General features: G+C 40.6%; 1 protein-coding gene across 7 annotated transcripts in view; it reads right to left on the bottom strand.

The window, feature by feature from the left end:
- Positions 1-17,764, bottom strand: part of RALGPS2 (Ral GEF with PH domain and SH3 binding motif 2) — a 983,056-nt gene that overhangs the window by 306,351 nt on the left and 658,941 nt on the right. For all 7 annotated transcript variants that reach the window (XM_085601623.1, XM_085601627.1, XM_085601625.1 and 4 more), the window contains exon 10: positions 15,839-15,976. In XM_085601623.1, the coding sequence (XP_085457749.1) occupies positions 15,839-15,976 (138 nt within the window). The remainder of the gene's footprint in view (positions 1-15,838; positions 15,977-17,764) is intronic.

The following is a 17,764-nucleotide window of genomic DNA, read 5'->3' as shown; positions in this document are numbered from 1 at the left end:
CACTTTTTTTATTTACTGGATCACAGAGCAGGTGCGGTGCAGTGTGTTCCAGTGTCTTATCAATCTCCCACCAGGACTTGTATAGTTAGGTATTCAGGGTAGGAAGGGCTGCAGGGCCCGATGCTTCCAGCCTCTTGTACTTCGGCATAGTATTGGGGTATTTCACAACACTGGGGGAGAGAGCTATCTACCTCCGAGGCTGAAGCTCACCGCTTGCTGGTTTGGTGGTGCTCCCAATCTCCAAAGTTCCCTGCATGGCATGTCAGTCATTTTTAACTGCGTAGTCGAATTGTACTGGAGGCACAACACAATCAAGCTGGAGGCCACCCAGAGAAGTAGCTGAGCTCAGTTACTCCTTGCAAGTCTCCTGAGCCACAGGTGCAGGTGGAGACTTGGGCCGCAGATCCAGTGCTAAACATGGGGATCCACCCTAGAGTTCTTGTCAACTGAATTTAATGTCCAAAATATCTACGGGTACTCGGACTCACCAGTGTTCACCCACAAGATGCATCGACAATCTTCACATAGGTAGCTTAGACTACAGGAAAGACACACGTAACTCTCTGAAATAAAAGTCGGCGTCAGATTCCTACATCTCCCTTTCTTTTCTCTCTATTCCACAGCTATAATTTTCTTCTTTTGTCTCATATATTCCTAGAATGCTTCCCCACCGGCCTTTGGATGTAGGTGGCAGCTACTGTTTTGAAAATTTCAATAAAAAGATTTAAACCATAAACAAGCTGAATATCTTGCCCTTGGAGGCAAAAGCCTTGGGCGTGGAGGAAATTCTAAGCCTCTGAGTCACAGAGAAGGAACGGTTAAGAATATGGCACAGCTCAACCTTAAGGCAAATGCACGGAGAGTAAATACGTGTATCTACGGCATATTGAATTTTTTTTTCCAACTTGCAACTGTAAAAACACCAAGAAATAAATGTTTAAACTCTCTACAGCACAAGGGAAGGGAGTTTAGGTTGATTTGGCCTTGCAGAAAACAAGGTTTTTGTCCATGACAGAAATGATAAAATGAATGATTCACACTGAAGTGAATGTTTGCATCTGCCACGTGAACAGGAAGAATTCGCTACTGCAAAAATGCACATGGATTTGTTCTCACCACAAAAAGTTCAGGAACTCCAAAAATGAACTCGTATGTGCGCCAGAGAGATGCTCTTTAAAATTCTGAGTTCCTTTGACAGTGAATTGAAAATAAGAAAAGTCTAATTTCAGACAGAAGCTTGAAAGCTAAGAAATCTGTGCCAAAAGTAGCCCTAGCAGGAAAGAGGAATGACGAGTGTCGAGCAACCAAATGGAATGGCAACACCACCAGTTGACAGTGGAGACCCTCAATCAGAGTCCTTGCTGCCTCAAAAGAGCTGGATCTCTGTCAGATTTTCAGGGTAAAACATATGAAAAGGAGTTGCATGAAGATTCTGCATGTATAAATCTATCTTTGTGGGAATTTGGAAAATCTGCAATGGGTCCCATTTCTTCTGAAACTACATCGGACACGCCTGCACTTAATTTTTTTAACTTCAAATCCAATGTTCCTTTGCATTGTGAGAATCAACAATGAGCTTAAAATATATGCTCAATCCCATAATATTTCCAAACTCTACCCCAGAAATCCCTAGAATAGCTTTGGTTACTCTGTCCCCACCCGTGTGATATTATGTACTTACCTCATGGCTACTACAAAGTGTAACAAATTGTACTTGCAGTCTGGATTGCCCGAAGTATGTTACTGTATGTCAGGAGGACAGACATGTCACTAAAATATTTGCAACAGTAACATGTGTAACAAGCATTGCTTGTAGTAGGTCACGTTAAAAGTTCCACTCGTCCTTAACCATTCCTTGACATCACATTCCCACCCTCACGCACACACCAAAAATGGAGTGCGTCTGATAGTAAAATGTCAATTTTATTCATCTGACATACTTCTGTTCAAATTCACAATAACTATTTCCAGAACATACTTAAAGCTGATATTTGAATGATAACTGAACCTGAACCCGGGAGAATTACTCAAACAATTTCCATTGTGCTAGAGGGTACTTGCTCCAGTCAAGGGGAGGCATTTGATCATGAGAAAGATTTTACGGACACTACTGTTGTTAATCCTACGTGATGCCCTGGGATTACTCACTAGTGGTAATCCTGCAAAGAGTGGGCATTACTGTAACTTGTCACTGAATAACTTCTGATGAAATGAAAAGCATCACAAGGAGCACACTTTACAAAAAAAGTTGTAGTCCCTTGATATGATGCTTTTTTGTACTGCACAATACAAGGCATTGATTTAGAAGCCTCTGCAGTGGTCTTCTAAAACAATGGTTGGAGTAAATAGATTATTTCTCAATGTGATACAATTGCATTGCTTTACAGATAGGAACATTCCTTTCATTGGCTCCCAATATTTGAAAGTCAGAAACCTTAAACAACTGCATATTCTCTGGAAGTGAAAAGCAAAGGTGTTTTGTGACTGCCCAATAACTTCTGATCTATATGCACAAATCAACAAAATGACAAACAATGAACAGGGAGCGAAAAAAGTTTGATAAATGAATTCTGCTTAAATAGTGTTATTTATGACAGCTGCTGTCCACGGCAATACTTAACATTTCTCAAAAATAACCCCAGTGCCTTTTCTGGGTCAATGTACCAAGCCTGAAGAAAAGATTGCAAGAGTGTTCAGGAAAATATGGTGGCAAGAGTGAATGACCAAACCACCTGCTACAATAAGTGTTGTATAATGCGAGCTTTGAAAAAGACAAAGCTGGTCGCACTGCAAGTGGAGCCTATTTTACCAGAATGGAGACCACAGTCACAATCAAGTCAACATCATTCATGGCCAAAGATAAAGTTAATTTGGTACATTACCATGGGTGCAGGTGACCGAGACTTACTAACCTAATACAACTTTCATTGCTGTGCAATGCGGAGAATTCGGATTTCAAGAACAAAACTGGAAAAGGGAGAAGAGGAGCAAACAAAAACACGAACCCTAATGGGATTACTGCTATTCCAGATAGGGGAGAAAGGAACCAAATGCCAGTGTTCACAAAAGACAGAAGGCAGAGGTTCTCGGTTTGTGAAACATGAAATAAAAATAATACCCAAAGCATACAAAGAAAGGCATTGAAAATCTGTGTCAGATGACTGCAATATAACGCCGTATGATATGATGTACATGGTCCAGGCGACAGATGGACTGAATAAACTTAGTTGAAGTTAGTTTAATCCATTCACGTTACTATAAACAAAAGTAAACTACTGATTTGGCAATACTACCATCTGACGATTTTTGATTGGAGCATTTTAGGGGCAGCTAAAATTTTCATTAAACTCTTCACACAGATAACAGAATCCAAGTGTTAAGAGGTTAATTTTTTATATGCTGTGCAGTAATGGAAAAGTCTGAGTGATAGAATCCCATTCAAAGATTGGCAAGACCGGATACTGTCACCTCCTGCCAATCTTGTGACATCCTCGGCCAGATTTACCAGGCACCAGCCACGTTAGACTCATGCAAGCATTTACTTCCACTGATTTAATCAGTCAGTCAAAATGGAAGACCAGTGGTGATGCTACAGCCATTGACAACCCCTTCTCTGGGAACAAGACCTAGAGGTTCCTCCAGGGTGTCCGGTCCCTCGGGCCCAAATAAGGTGAGGCCCAGGTCTTGGATATTGCCTGAAATCCCACACCTACCCATCCTCAATAGCTATGCATTAAGAAGGCAGAAGAAGGAAGTTGGGACAAATCTTAGTGATGCCCAGATCTGAAGGATGTTTTTTTGTTGCAGGATTTAAAACACAAGTTCTGCTATATGGCCATGAAATGCCAGAAGCACTAACGTCAACCGGATGCCTGACATGAGCTGACTGTGAGAATGTGGGTGGAGGCAGTGTCTCTGCACAATCTTGTACACAGAGTTACAGCAAACTCATTATCTAGTTATACAAGTATGGTGTATCTTACTCCAGTGCAACAGCAAAATGAGTCCACATAAGGATAAAATTGATAATTTCAGGAAAGCCAATTTTCCAAGGATGAGGAATTTCATCACAAAGTTGATAGAGTGGATGAGTATATGTGAGGTGTTACTGTAAACTAAAAGCGCCCATTACTGGCACACCAATCCTGAATAACAGGACAATAAAGAGCAAAATTAGCAAAGGAAAAACCTTCAAGTCAATGTGTACAGTAAAAGCATTAAGAACACAACAGTTGCTTTGGGAGCAGTAAATGAAATATAAGAAAGAAGACCAGTCAAATGGTATCATCAAAAAAATGGAGAACATAATCGAGGATAGGAGATATAAACAGGAAAAGACATACAGGCAGGCAAAGTCAAAGCATTTCAGGTTTATCACGGATTGTGGAACTATACCACTTGACAGCAAAGGAGCAGGTATTGATGCGCTCTACAAAACTGCTTGATTATTGAACAAATAATTTTTTAAGCACTTACACAGGAGCGTTGGTAGCTGTCCATATTTTGACAGTGGTGAAAGTAGAAATCTGTTTCGGGAAAAGTAACCTCACCCATAACTAGCAAATGTAATGGTACAGAATGCTATTCGACAAAATAGGATACACCCTTGTTAAGTGTGGACTTGAGGGTATGGCTTAGGATCACCTTGCTCCTCTAATGCTGAAAATGGGAATGATTTTAAAAGATGGTCCCATCTCATTTCCTCAGTCTTGGGTAGCATACAAATAGTAAACATGACTCCCAGGTTAGAGTTGTGTCTTCGGAGTGCTACTTTTGATAATTCCCAGACCAATAATGGCACCAATTAATACCAATCTTAACAATTTGGCTAGGTTAGGCAAACAAAAGACTGAAGGGCTAAAAAAAAATAAAAAAAAAAAAAGCTGTTTTCCGTTTTTACTGATTTTTACAGAAACTAGCAGACAGAAAACTTTACTTTTAAATGTGGATATTAGGGTTGAGGGATTCTAAAGCCAGTCAGTCATGACTGCCAGGCCAATAGCTGCGTGGATTGACAGGTAAGGGGGGTTAAAAAAAATAAGGAATTTTACAGATGTATGACGATACAATGCATGCCAGTACAACGCATGTGCCATTACAACGGGGTTATAACACGTGCCAACACAAAATTTTATCACGCATATGCCTTTACAACGAATTTAGTTGTAACAATTACTAAACGCAAATGTGTGGTCAAGATTACGTCTGAAAATGTAAGTATTTTACAGGTAAGAATAAACACGAACACACACAGACATGTTTATATTTCCCTGTAAAATACTTACATTTTCGTGGTTAAGACATTCATAGTAACGGCATATGTCTTCTTTAAAATTTACAGGTAAGTACAAACCCCATATAGATTTTCTAAAAATTTAAAACTCCACAACCCATACTCACCCTAAAATTACCCTTGCCTCCCAAAATCCCACACACCCTTAGAATAACCTTTCTACGAAAAAAAACTTTTCCACCCTTAACACTAAAATTATCCTTGCCACCCAAAAACCCATACCCACCCTAAACCCAAACATTCCCCTTGCAACACACAAACCCATACCCACCCTAAAATTAACCTTACCACCCAAAACACCATACCTAGCCTAAACCCTAAGAACCCATACACTCCCTTATAAACAAACAATATTCACCTAATACTTACATTTAAAAAGCATATGCCTTTACAACGAAATGTGTTCCATTGTTACTACCACATTGTAATGGCATGCGTTGTACCAACCGGGCTGTAATGGTTGTTTCCTGAACTTTAGTAAAGAGCCTTAAACAACATTGATACTAAAATTTGAATGTTTTCTTATAAGTGCATATTTTATCTTCCAAGTGTATTTATATCACTGACAGCGGTTCAGGAATGAGTACACTTTTTTCGGTTAAATAAAGGTAGAAATTTACTCATTACAGCTTCATTTTTTTTTTTTTTTACAAAACCCAAAATAAATATGGATACACACAAAATTTGCAAAAACGAAATATGAGTAAATACAGACAGAAATGTCAACAACAAAAAATCCATAAGACCGGGAGCCCGAGTTTCACAATTATAAGCACGCAATGCAGCTTAGGGCCTACGATTGCCCCTCACAGATTCTTACTAACAAGTACACCAACTCTTAGAATTGGGGTATTTCGTATAGATCAACAACCCCCCTGTGTTAAACTAGAAAGAGATTTGATTCATAGCAGGGGTGGACTAACCCCTTTATAAGGACAAAACTTTAATTTAAAATCTCAACACCACCGCACAAAGAGCAACATCCCATTCCCAGAAAATCAGTTTATTGGGTCCAAGTGTCATTAATAGGGTGTTCCTAATCTCGGCCTGCTATTGCCAATATCAACAGATATCCTACAGCCTGCGTCCTTCTCGTTAGGCAATAAAAATCCGATATAGTGAAAAACTTTGCTACATGGAGGAACTTCAAGGGAGTGGTCTTGGTTATATCGAAGGTACTTATTGATAACCTGTTTAAAGCCCCAGCTCAAACAACCTTCAGCCAATTTGGTGGTATTCATTATACTTCAATTTCTTCAAAAGAGGGGACCTCTTTACTCTGTACACAAGAAATAACTGAGAGACGCCCTGAATTTCTCCAATTTGAAGTTTATCAATAAATGGTATAGGACACCTGCTGACAGTACAAGACAAATATTCTCCCCCACTTTGATTGATGCTACCAACTTATCTGCAATTGTGTACATGTAGTCTGGTCCTGCACTGGGGTTGCAGGCTAATGGGCCACAACTGGGACACATTATCTACCACCAGTGATCTTAAGATTACTGCATGCCTTCTCCATGATATTATTTATTATTATTTGATCACTTATATCGCGCACAAATCATCCCCCAGGGGATCTCTCAGCGCTGGCAGAAGAGATCAGCGATCAGAGAGAAGGAAAGAAACAATTAGAAGAGCCATGTTTTAAGCATTGTTTTTAAATAATGCCAAGTTTGAACATTGGCGGATTGATTCAGGGAGGCTATTCCATAACTTGGGGGCCAGGTGGGAAAAAGCACGACCCCCTATCCTTACTTTCCTAATTTTATGTTCACACAATGTTTTGCGATTATTAGATCTGAGCTGCCTTGTGGGCTGATACCATTTGAGTTTATCCATAAGATGGGCCGGTCCATGTAAGGACCTAAAGACCAAGCACAGCATTTTAAATGTGGCCCGTTTTCTAACTGCCAGCCAATGTAGTTGGTGCAAAAGCGGCAGAGAAGGAGTTCGCGCAGGCTTATCAAGAGCAAGGCGAGCAGCTGTATTTTGCACCACCTGCAATCTGGAAAAGAGATCCTCCCTGATTCCGACCAGTAGAGAGTTTCCATAATACAGGCGGCTCATTAACAATGCCTGGCTGAGGGTTTTTCTAGCACTCAGCGGGATCCAAGGGAAGATCTTCCTCAACATCCGCATGGTACCAAAACAAGAGGAAGCCAGAGTTTTAACTTGAGTCTCCATTGAGAGCTGGTTATCTAAGATGATCCCTAAGTTCCTCGCACAACTTCTAGGGATAGGGGCTGGACCCAGTTGTGGTGGCCACCAGTCAGGGGTCCAGAGGTCCGCAGCTTTGCCGAACAGGAGAATCTCGGTCTTAGAGGAATTCAGTTGTAAGAAATGACTCCTCATCCAGTCGGCGATGTTAATCATACAAGCTGCAAACTTAACTTTCGTAGCGACGGGATAATTTCCAATGTTTATGATCAACTGCGTGTCATCGGCGTAAGAGATGGCCTCAAAGCCACAATTCCTGATGACTGACGCTAGGGTGGCCACATATAGATTGAATAATGTGGTGATCAAAATAGAGCCCTGTGGCACCCCCTTATCCACCCGTACTGAAGATGACACGCAAGACCCCAATTGGATAGATTGAAATCTATCAGATAAATAGCTCTGAAACCACCTAAGAGCTAAGCCGCCGACTCCCACCTCCCGCAATCTACTTAACAGTATAGAGTGGGAGATGGTGTCGAAAGCTGCCGACAGGTCCAGCAACACCAGCATAACCGGAGAAGCCTCATCGAGCAGCAGCCTGATAGAATCCGTGACTTCAAGCAGGGCAGCCTCAGTGCTATGAGAAGTACGAAACCCTGACTGAGTAGAATCTAATAGCTTATTCTCTTCTAAGTAGTTGGACAGATGACAGTTTATAATAGATTCCATAACTTTAGACCAACAAGGAAGAAGAGAAATAGGTCTATAGTTAAGAACCTCAGTAGGGTCAGCTGATACTTTCTTGAGTAGTGGCTTGACACGAGATACCTTCCGTTTTTTCGGGAAGGTGGCTGTCACTAACGACATATTACAGATAGCAGCCAAGGATTCTGCAAGGATAGGAGACAGTTCCTTCATAATCCTAGGTGGGAGAGGATCCAAAGGGGATCCAGACTTGGTTTTAGCCAACAGAGCCCCAACCTGAGCAACTGTAATGATAGGAAAAACATCTAGACTAGATGAACATAGTGCTGGTCTAAAGACCTGGCTATTGTTTAAATTGTTATTCCCCTCAAAAGTACAATAAATCATGTCAATTTTGTCGATAAAGTGTATCGCTAAAGCGTTACAGAAATCCTGTGTAGCTGGAAGGAGCACGTCATTATTCCGTGGACAGGTAAATTCTCTCAAAATCTTGAAAAGCTCCTGCGAGGAGTCCTTAGCCTCCATAATCCGCATACCTAAATGAGCTCTCCTAGCCTTGTTACAGTTGTTTAGATAGATTCTGTGAGCTGCACGATAACTGTCTCTATCGGCTGCTGCTTTAGATTTTCTCCATCTTCTTTCTAGGGCTCTGATGCTGGTCTTCTCCTTTTTTAAAGCTGCAGTATACCATAATGCAGGAGCTATTCTTGGCGCGATTTGCATCAGTTTCAGTGGTGCAATCACATCAAGAGCCTCCATAATAGCGGTCTCAACTCTCTCTAAAGCGGCGTTACAATCAGTCTCACCAAAAGATGGGGGAGAGTAATTATGGCTAAAGGAGGCGGCTGTCACTCTTTTCCATGCTCTACGAGGTTCCATGCGATGCTTAAATCGTTTAGGAAGCCCCAGTGCATTCCAGCTGAAGCAAAATGCGAAATGGTCTGTCCAGTCCACATCCATCGGGGTATCTACTCTCAAATCCAACATATTGGAGAAGATAGTATGCAAAGTGTGGCCAGCACGGTGGGTAGGGCTGGTCACTCTAGAGATAAGCTCTAAAGATTGCATACTTGCGAGCAGACTTGCCAAATCCCTATTTGAAGGAAATTCCAAATGATAATTGAAGTCGCCAACCAATAAGAATTTAGTTGACTGCAATATGAAAGGGGCCAACCTTTCAGAGAGATCGGTGCAAAAGCTCTTTTTTTCACTCTTAGGAGGGTGATATACTAGAGCTCCTGTCAGCTCAATAGTGTGAGCTTGTTGCACTCGGAAGGTCAGTAGCTCAAGAGAAGAGGAGGAAACCCTATCCAAAATTGTTACATGATACGGAGAGCGAGTTGCAATAGCCAAACCTCCACCCCTCTTTCCAACTCTGTCCAGTCGTATGACAGAATAATCTCCTGGGAAGGCCATTTTTAGTGAGGAAAATTTTCATCCTTAAGCCAAGTTTCTGTAAATAGACATAAATCCGGTTTAACACTGTCCAACAGGTCCCAAATTTCAGTGGCATGTTTTGGTAATGAGCGTACATTAAGATAAAGGCCTTGAATGGCAGATGATTGCCCCCCCAGCTGCTTCTCCCCCGAGAAGGGTTCTGCCCGCTGGTCTAGCTGACCCTTCTTAGGCGTAACCGCATATGAATAAAAGACGGAGAGAGGACAACGATAGCACGATGAGTCACTCTCCTGAGTAATTGCACCTGTGCCATTTGCCGATTTCCCCCCCAACCATTTCAGGACCTTCTGAGCCAGACCTAACAGTATTTCTCGAGGATACACTAGCCTCCAGACAGAACATACCTGATCGGAAGTCATATCTAGGCATCCAGCAGCCGGCAGCGTACGATATAATATGCCTCAACAATAATACTCGCAGATGGCAGGTGACAGCCTAGGCTATAGCCAAGCGCTCCATCTTGAGGCATCGGAGGAAAGTAACTGTAAATGATTGTGGGCAACCAAATTTTTGAGGGTAGATACTCGTGAATGGGTCATTTAAAGGGTCTAGGACTAAATTAGTTTTCCCCTACAGATACGGGACCTTTTCTTTCACACACTACCTACCCCATACGCTACACGACTGACAGACCTAAATCTAAATTGGAGTTGTCATGCAATAGATCCTATGTTCTGTTATATGTGCAAGTACTGGCGCTTCGCCTCCATCTATCCGGAACCTGGGCCTCACACACGGTCTGCCACTTCTAATGGGGAGGCTCGAGGCCTAGGAGATATATTTACTAATCGATTTTAATGTCTTGCTTTATGCTATGTAACCATACGAGTAGTATCAATGCCAAGTGTTATAACCTTTTCTACATCCACTTACATTAAGCCTCCTCATAGGGTTCTATGTTTATTTTGGATTTAGTTCATCTAGTAGGACACAATCTCCGGTTGTAAACGATGCCCCTACTGTATACCATATTTTTTTTGTTTAACATCTGGATGGCAGTACTTTTGTTGTACTGCAAGTAATGAACCGGTTTATATAATTTTCCTCTTTGTGTCTTGAGTGTCTTTTTAATGTTAATTTGCAGATGGTAGTGCTAAAACAATTGACATAATATTTAGAGAAGTGACATCTAAAGACATTCTAGAGTAAATGTGTAAAGGAAACATCTTGAGGTAAATAAAACATAGCCTCAAAGGCAGTCGGAATGCACCCCAGAGTTCTTAATGAACTAAGTGCTGTTTTGGCCAGACGGTTGCACTTTTTGGTAGATTCCATCAGAGCTCCTTAGTACTTCATCAGTAGTGACAGATGGATGTGGTGCCAATACTTAATACTTGGGGACAAGTCAGGTCTGGAAACCTCAGAACAAAATTCTAGGAGATATTCTGGAGACCATCTTTTAGACACTTTTTGAACATCTGGAATGGCAACATCTGCTGACCATCAATACGCATTATTCTAGGTTAACAAATAAGTGTCAATAAGGTGGACTCAAAATGCATACATTTTGCAAAGGCATTAAATACATTGCTACAAAAACAGCTGTTTTAGTGACAATGTCAGCATTATTCTTCTCTTTTCTTATTATACATAAGGCAGAGTAAACTGGAAAACACAGAGTAGCACACATTAATATTGCAATGAAAAGTGGGCACTTTCAGAACTATGGCAGATCAGTGCGAGTGGATTGTTAACAGGGATATTTAGAAATGACTAAGTTGCAGTACTTGAGTCCAAGCAGAAGTCAAACTGCTGCTGCTGCTTAAGAGCACACGCCAAGAAAAGAACCCGAGGAACTTCAAAGGAGGAGAGGAACATGAACTGTAATATTTTGGCTTTTAAATTGGGCATGTTCTATTCACCTAACACAGGCATGTTGAGTGTGACTAGAAAAGTCATTGGACATAGTCACTCTCAGTCTTATCCAGCCCCTAAACCAATTTATCTTTCCACTTCTTTCTACTTCTCTGTACCTCAGTCTTCCTCTTGCCCTCTGCATCTCAGTGAGCCAGTCTCTGGGTCTTTCTAAATGGTAGGCCCCCCCCATTCAATTAGTCTCCCAGAGTTCTGCCTCTGAGTAGTTATCGGTCTCTAATTCGGCTGGCTCTCTCTAGCCTGGGTTTATCAGCATGCTTCACAGTCTGTTTCTCTCTCTCGCTCTCTCTTTCCCAGAGTCTGTCTTTCTCTTTTTCTTTGATTACTTAATTTGCTCTCTCATTCTGGGTTTTTTCAGGTCTTCATCCCACTTTCACTATCTCACATCTCATCACGTTTGTCGCTTCGGCTAGCTCAGTTACAGTCTCGGTCTTTCTTTCATCATCTTCATGTCTGTGTCTTTTGAAAAAACAAAAAACATTTGATAGAAGCACCTAATCCATGGGTACCCAGGTGCGAACATTTGCTGGAAAACAGAAGGCAAAAATATAGAATTCATAGTTTTTAGACTCTACTTTGACTGGATGTGACCATCAGCTTCCCTAAGGTCCATGGGAAGACTGGTTACCACTCAAGTTCTAACAGCCTGAAAAAACTTGCCCTCTGAAGTACTCTTCTTTAACAGAAGGAAAACGTATTCCTACTTAATCTCATTGTTTGACAAGGAGCATAGGTTACAAACATGGATGGCTAATTGGTCCGGCCCCGTCCGTGAAGGTTTTATTGTAAAAATCAAGATAATATAGCGAAACTTCACCCTGGTGGTAATGGGGAGACAATGGACTCTACAAAGACATGGGCTAATATGCTCTCAGCAGAAAATACCAGGTTCAGGTTAGGAAGTAAAATTCTGGAGTTTTTAAGATAGTGAAGAAGGTTTTCAGTAGCACCTAGTAGCCACAATATTCAAGCATTCAGCCCACTGTAACAAGCGCTATAGAGGTTTGCCCTTCTCCATACAAAAAAGGCCATAAGTGGGCCAACACTCTAATATGGAAGTTACAAGGTTTAATTCAACAGTTTACATGGCCATCCACACCCAAGTCACTGTCTTCCTAAACCCCACCATTTTTAACTTTGTGGGCACTCTGTGACATTCCGTATGGTCCGTGATTAGTGAGAAGTACTCTTCACTTTTTTTTGGTTTAAATCGCAGCTTAGAAGTGATCAGCATAAGCTCTGAATGTTCAGTGTTGCGGGCTAATCTGTTCTTCTGTATCCAAATCTGGATGAAGACATCCGACTGCAGACAAGAAGTATCTAAGTCGGTATCATCGATCAAAGAAATAACTAACCAGGTGTCACAAGCATAGATATGGAACACCATCCCTGAAAAGTCACATCATATAAATGCTATAAATACCAATTAAATAACAAGCAAGATAAAGGGGAATCTTAGAGCACCCTACACATTGATTTCACCTCCAGGAGCAATAATGCATCCATAACGATTTGAAAAGGTCTTACTGGTGAAAAAGGACTTGAGTGATAAGAAAATGGTAGCGAAATAACAGCAACAAGCTGCAATCTATTAATCAGTGTAATATAATAAACAGTGTAAAATCCAACTCAAATCCAACTCAGAGTTTAAGCAACGTTAAAAGTACTGCTGTCCTTTGGTCTACAATCTCCAACAGCGTCTCACAGATGTCCATTAAAGCCATCTAAGGGCTCATATACAACCAAAAGCCCTACGGTAGATCGCCCAAAAGGCTCAATACCTGCTTAGAGTTCACCTTTTTAAAAACTTTTATCTAAATAGGAGTTCCAGAGATAGGTTGATTGCTGGATTCATACAGATCATTTTAAGAAAGTAAGAAAAGTGTGTCTTTGTTTCAGTTACTTGGTCACTTTCACTGTTTCTCTTTCACGCTCTCTTGCAGTCCTTGGTTCCTAAGCTGGTTCTTGTCTGTCAATCTCCTGAGCTACAGGGAGGTGCAGATTGACAAAATGGCTTCTTTTTGGGCTGCTTAACGTACAAGAGCAATTTTACTCTGCCAGTCTAGTGTGTGTGAACCTGGGGTGTTTCCTTTTGGGCTGTTAGTTCCCTTATCTGCTGAACTGAGATTGAGAGAGGACTTGAGAGGTAAACAAAAATCCACTTTTGCATGAAAGAGGGACACTATCCAGAGATGGCAATCTGAGTGGACTTCTCTGTGCCTCAATGGAACCTATTTTGCATTTAACTTGCACACATTTGATGTGGTGCTCACGGCATGAAATTGCTACAAAATTGTGAAAGCCTATTTATACTCTTCATATTTTCATAAACCAACGTATCAGTGTGATTGTGTTAAAAAATAGCACACAGGAGGTCAAAGGACTTTTGTTCAAACAATGGTGTATTGGATTCCAAGGATGCTCCTCCAAGGACATAGATTTAGCGGGAAAGTGCTTGGCAAAAAAGACGACGATGGTCACTATCAAGAACAAACATCATAAGGTGCAGTCTTCACAAAATTGTCTTTCCTAAATATAATATGAAAGGATGAAGGCAGTCACAAATGTTTTGTAAATTAGTCACATCCTCTGCCTGATGTCGCTCCTCTCACCACTTTATTTGCTTCCTCAACTACAGGATCATAGGATATTATTCAGAGAGCAGTGAAAGTCAAAAGAAAGTAAGAGACAAGAATCAGAAAAAAGCACTTTCCACAAACCGCTGCTTTGTAGCAAAAATCCTGTAACAGTCAAGAAATATTGTTGTACGGTTCGTACTGTTTCAGTTATACTGTGCGTTTGGGAAACAATCATCAAAACTATGTGGGACTGAGTCCGCGCATACCATCAGAATATACTGACCAAATTCCTGGCGAGTTCACAGTGTGCCATCTGGACCTCTAAACCTTACACGGTACCAGGTGGTGTCTGCAACCTCAGAACAGGACAACCCTGATTCCGCAAGGAAATCATGAAAACAGATCCTACTCTTTCGTTAGTAACTCAAGCATGCCCAAAGGGATAAACAAGAAGTACATAAATTGGCATTTCAAATATTTATTAAAGCATTTGTACTTGAGTGAAATGCATGCACTGTAATGATTAATTAGTATGGAGCAAAACCATATTACCAGAGTTACAAGGATGGTGAACAAAATGAACAATTCTACCACTGTGTGTTTGCATTGGATTATATGAATACATATAACTGCACTCCTGCCTAGCGCTATCTATCCTAGAAAGCATAGGGTGTTCGGATCTGCCAGAATACCTTAGAGTGGTCTAACTCCCCAGTTACCTGTGTGTGTGTGTATCATCCACACAGGTAAGCTATAATAATCTTTTTTGTAAATGGCACTTTATGCTTCACATCTACCATTTCTGAAACTTGAAAATAACTGTTGCCGTTACTCAATTTAATAATACTCAATTGACAAAAATCCGAAAAAACAGCTGCTGGGATATTAACTTAATTGTTTAAGTAGGGATGGACTTCTGCTGTTTATAGATGTTTTTGCCCACCTATGTGGGTTAGGAAGGCCTGGACGTTAATTGTAATTTTATTTATATAGCGCTTACTTTCCCTGAGAAGGTGTCAAAGCACTTTTCAGTGAGTAGCATACTACACCGGAAGCCAAATAGGATTAGTGGTGGATTAGTAGAGGTAAATAGGAGTTCATTTGAGTGGTGGACATGCGAGTCTGTTAGTTTGATTAAATAGGATAAAGGAGGGATGGAAGAGACTAGAAAGTGTTATTTGGGAGATCATAGTAGTAAGATGACTGCAGCAAAAATTGTATGAGCAAAGCTTGATACAAGCAAATGGAAAAAAAAAACCTATAATTCACCTTCATATCCACTCAAGAATATTGTGCTACTAGAATATAGTAGATAAAATATTAAGGAATAAAACCTTGATAAGTTAAGCATATATAGGTACATATATATAGATAAGTATCGGTATGCGCTTACTTTACTTACTGCAAATATATGCACCTTAGCAATATACATATCTTCAAAGTATGTAGGTGTGGAATTAAGAATAGTTAATCTATACTTATCTGTATGCACTTATCTTCTTGATATTTTGGTCCTCGATATTTTAGCCACAGTATTTTGGCAGTTTTTGTAGTCGATATTTTGTCATACAAAGGCAAACACATCCAAAACGTCGCTGTCCTGGTAAAGGTAGAGAGCTTTTGAATTGTGGCACTCTCAAAGAGACAGTACTTGGGAGCTCCCTGTTTCATGTCAATGAAGCAGAGGCTGCTAATAACACAAACTTGCATTGCAATGTTCACAAGCAATAACCAAATGATCCTGACGAGAAATCACACTCACCATATTCACAAGACTGCTGGAGGTCAGAGATTATCCGGAGGATATTGTTCATTAAATTTGAGCGCTGCTCGTTCTCGAGAATGCTGCCAGTTGAAGGATACGCTGAATCGATGTACGTCAGGTCAGAAAGGTACATACCTAGAAGGAGAAGAAAAATAAATTAGACAACAGTAATGTAAACAAGCTGCACATTGTAAGGGATTGAAAAGGTAATTTAATTCAGCCCTTAAACCACTGTACATAAAACCTCATTGAATAAAAAATATCTTGACCCCAGGTCTTAAAGTACTTCTCTTTTTAGGTCTCTCCTAGGCAGTGCTTGTGCTGTCTCTTCGAGACATGCTGAAATCAGGTATGGACTTAAAGCTCTGCCCATCTTTTTAATTGGCTCCTGTCACTGTCCTTTGTAAAATGTGGCTTTTCATTGGTCAATAGGCTTAGTAGTCCCTCCTTAGTACCACCTGGTCTCATCTTGTAACACCCCATGACACTCCCTGTTACATGAGTTGTTACTCAATAGTCTTTAATTACAGCCTCCGAGCACTATTTGGCTAAATGGTTTTCTCCTGCCTGCTGTTGCAGGCAGGACTCGCTTTCTCTCAACGCTTCCTTTTTTGTTTTCATAGCACGGCACGCCTCATGGCAGCGGCGCCTTTGGTTTGTTGTTTGAGGCGCTGAATGTGGGCGCATGTTTTTTTATTCTTCCTATTTGTTAATTTTTTTATTTTTTTTTAAATCTTATAGCGCGTCATTTTGCGCTTTCATTTTAATGGAGGCCGCATCTTTCTTTAAACAAGGCTTGTCTAAAGATTGGTGCGCTGACGCTAATAAAGTGAAAGCGCGGTATGGGGCGCTTTTACCACAATTTTTTTTTTTTTTTGCCAACTTGACAAACAAACGCTTTTTTTTTTTTTTTATAAAGCACCCATACCACGCTTTCACTTTAATGGAGACTGTGCACTTTTCTTTAGATGGAGCTCGTCTAAAGAAGGGCCACGGCCGCCATTAGAGTCAAAGCGCTGCATTGGGTGTTCTTACAAACAAGCATTTACAATGCAATAGGTCTCGCTTTTGTGAGAGTTTAAGTTATTGGCATTATAAATGCCAATGCCTTTTATTTATCTGTTTTGAAAACCAACACATAAATAAAAGGCATTGTCATTTACAATGTCAATAGCTCAAACTCAAGCAAATGTGAGATCTATTGCATTGCAAATGCTTGATTTGCTTGTGATCATTAATAAAGAGGACACCTCAAATTCTAGTTGTACAATGTGATTTCTTGCTAGAACATATGTTCGCTGAACAGCCTATGATGTTCCTGCACCAACCGTTTTCCCTCTACAGTGCACAAGATAACGTTACTGCTACGGTAGGGAACTGTAACACCAAATCTTTCTAGTTTTTGGTTGTTCTCACCTAAACTTAAATCGTACCACTGTAAAAATAAATCCGCTTTTTTTTATATAGTTTAATTACATTTTTCCATAGGACATATACATGTCCAAATATTCCACGACTGGAAGATAGGTCAACATGAGCAGAACCAAAGTCTACAAATCAGGTACAAAGATGATCAGTTGAATGCCTTTACTAGGCCCGCAGGCCCCGTTGTGTAATTGTGCTACCTCCAGAATGCAAAACTGACAAAACTTGCAACAAGCACCTAGAAAAACAAGCAATCCAAGAAGATCTTTAGACTACACACACACTTCATTTAAAATAAATCTTGCTTTAAACCCCATCGTCCCCTTTGTAAAATGTTAGCACTTCTCTATTTAATGGCAAGGTTTGGAACACAGTGGTCACAATTCAGTTACACATCGGTAGATGGTGTATACCCCCAAAATGTTCAATCACAACTTTCGGCAGTTACAGGAAATAAACAAAATGCAGTAATGAATGGGCCTTCACCCCCTTCTGCTG

This window comes from Triturus cristatus, chromosome 4_2 (assembly GCF_964204655.1).
Source record: "Triturus cristatus chromosome 4_2, aTriCri1.1, whole genome shotgun sequence".
In the NCBI taxonomy this organism is placed as follows: domain Eukaryota; kingdom Metazoa; phylum Chordata; class Amphibia; order Caudata; family Salamandridae; genus Triturus; species Triturus cristatus.
The sequence above is the reverse complement of the archived record's forward strand: the minus strand, read 5'-3'. Positions and strand labels throughout refer to the sequence as shown.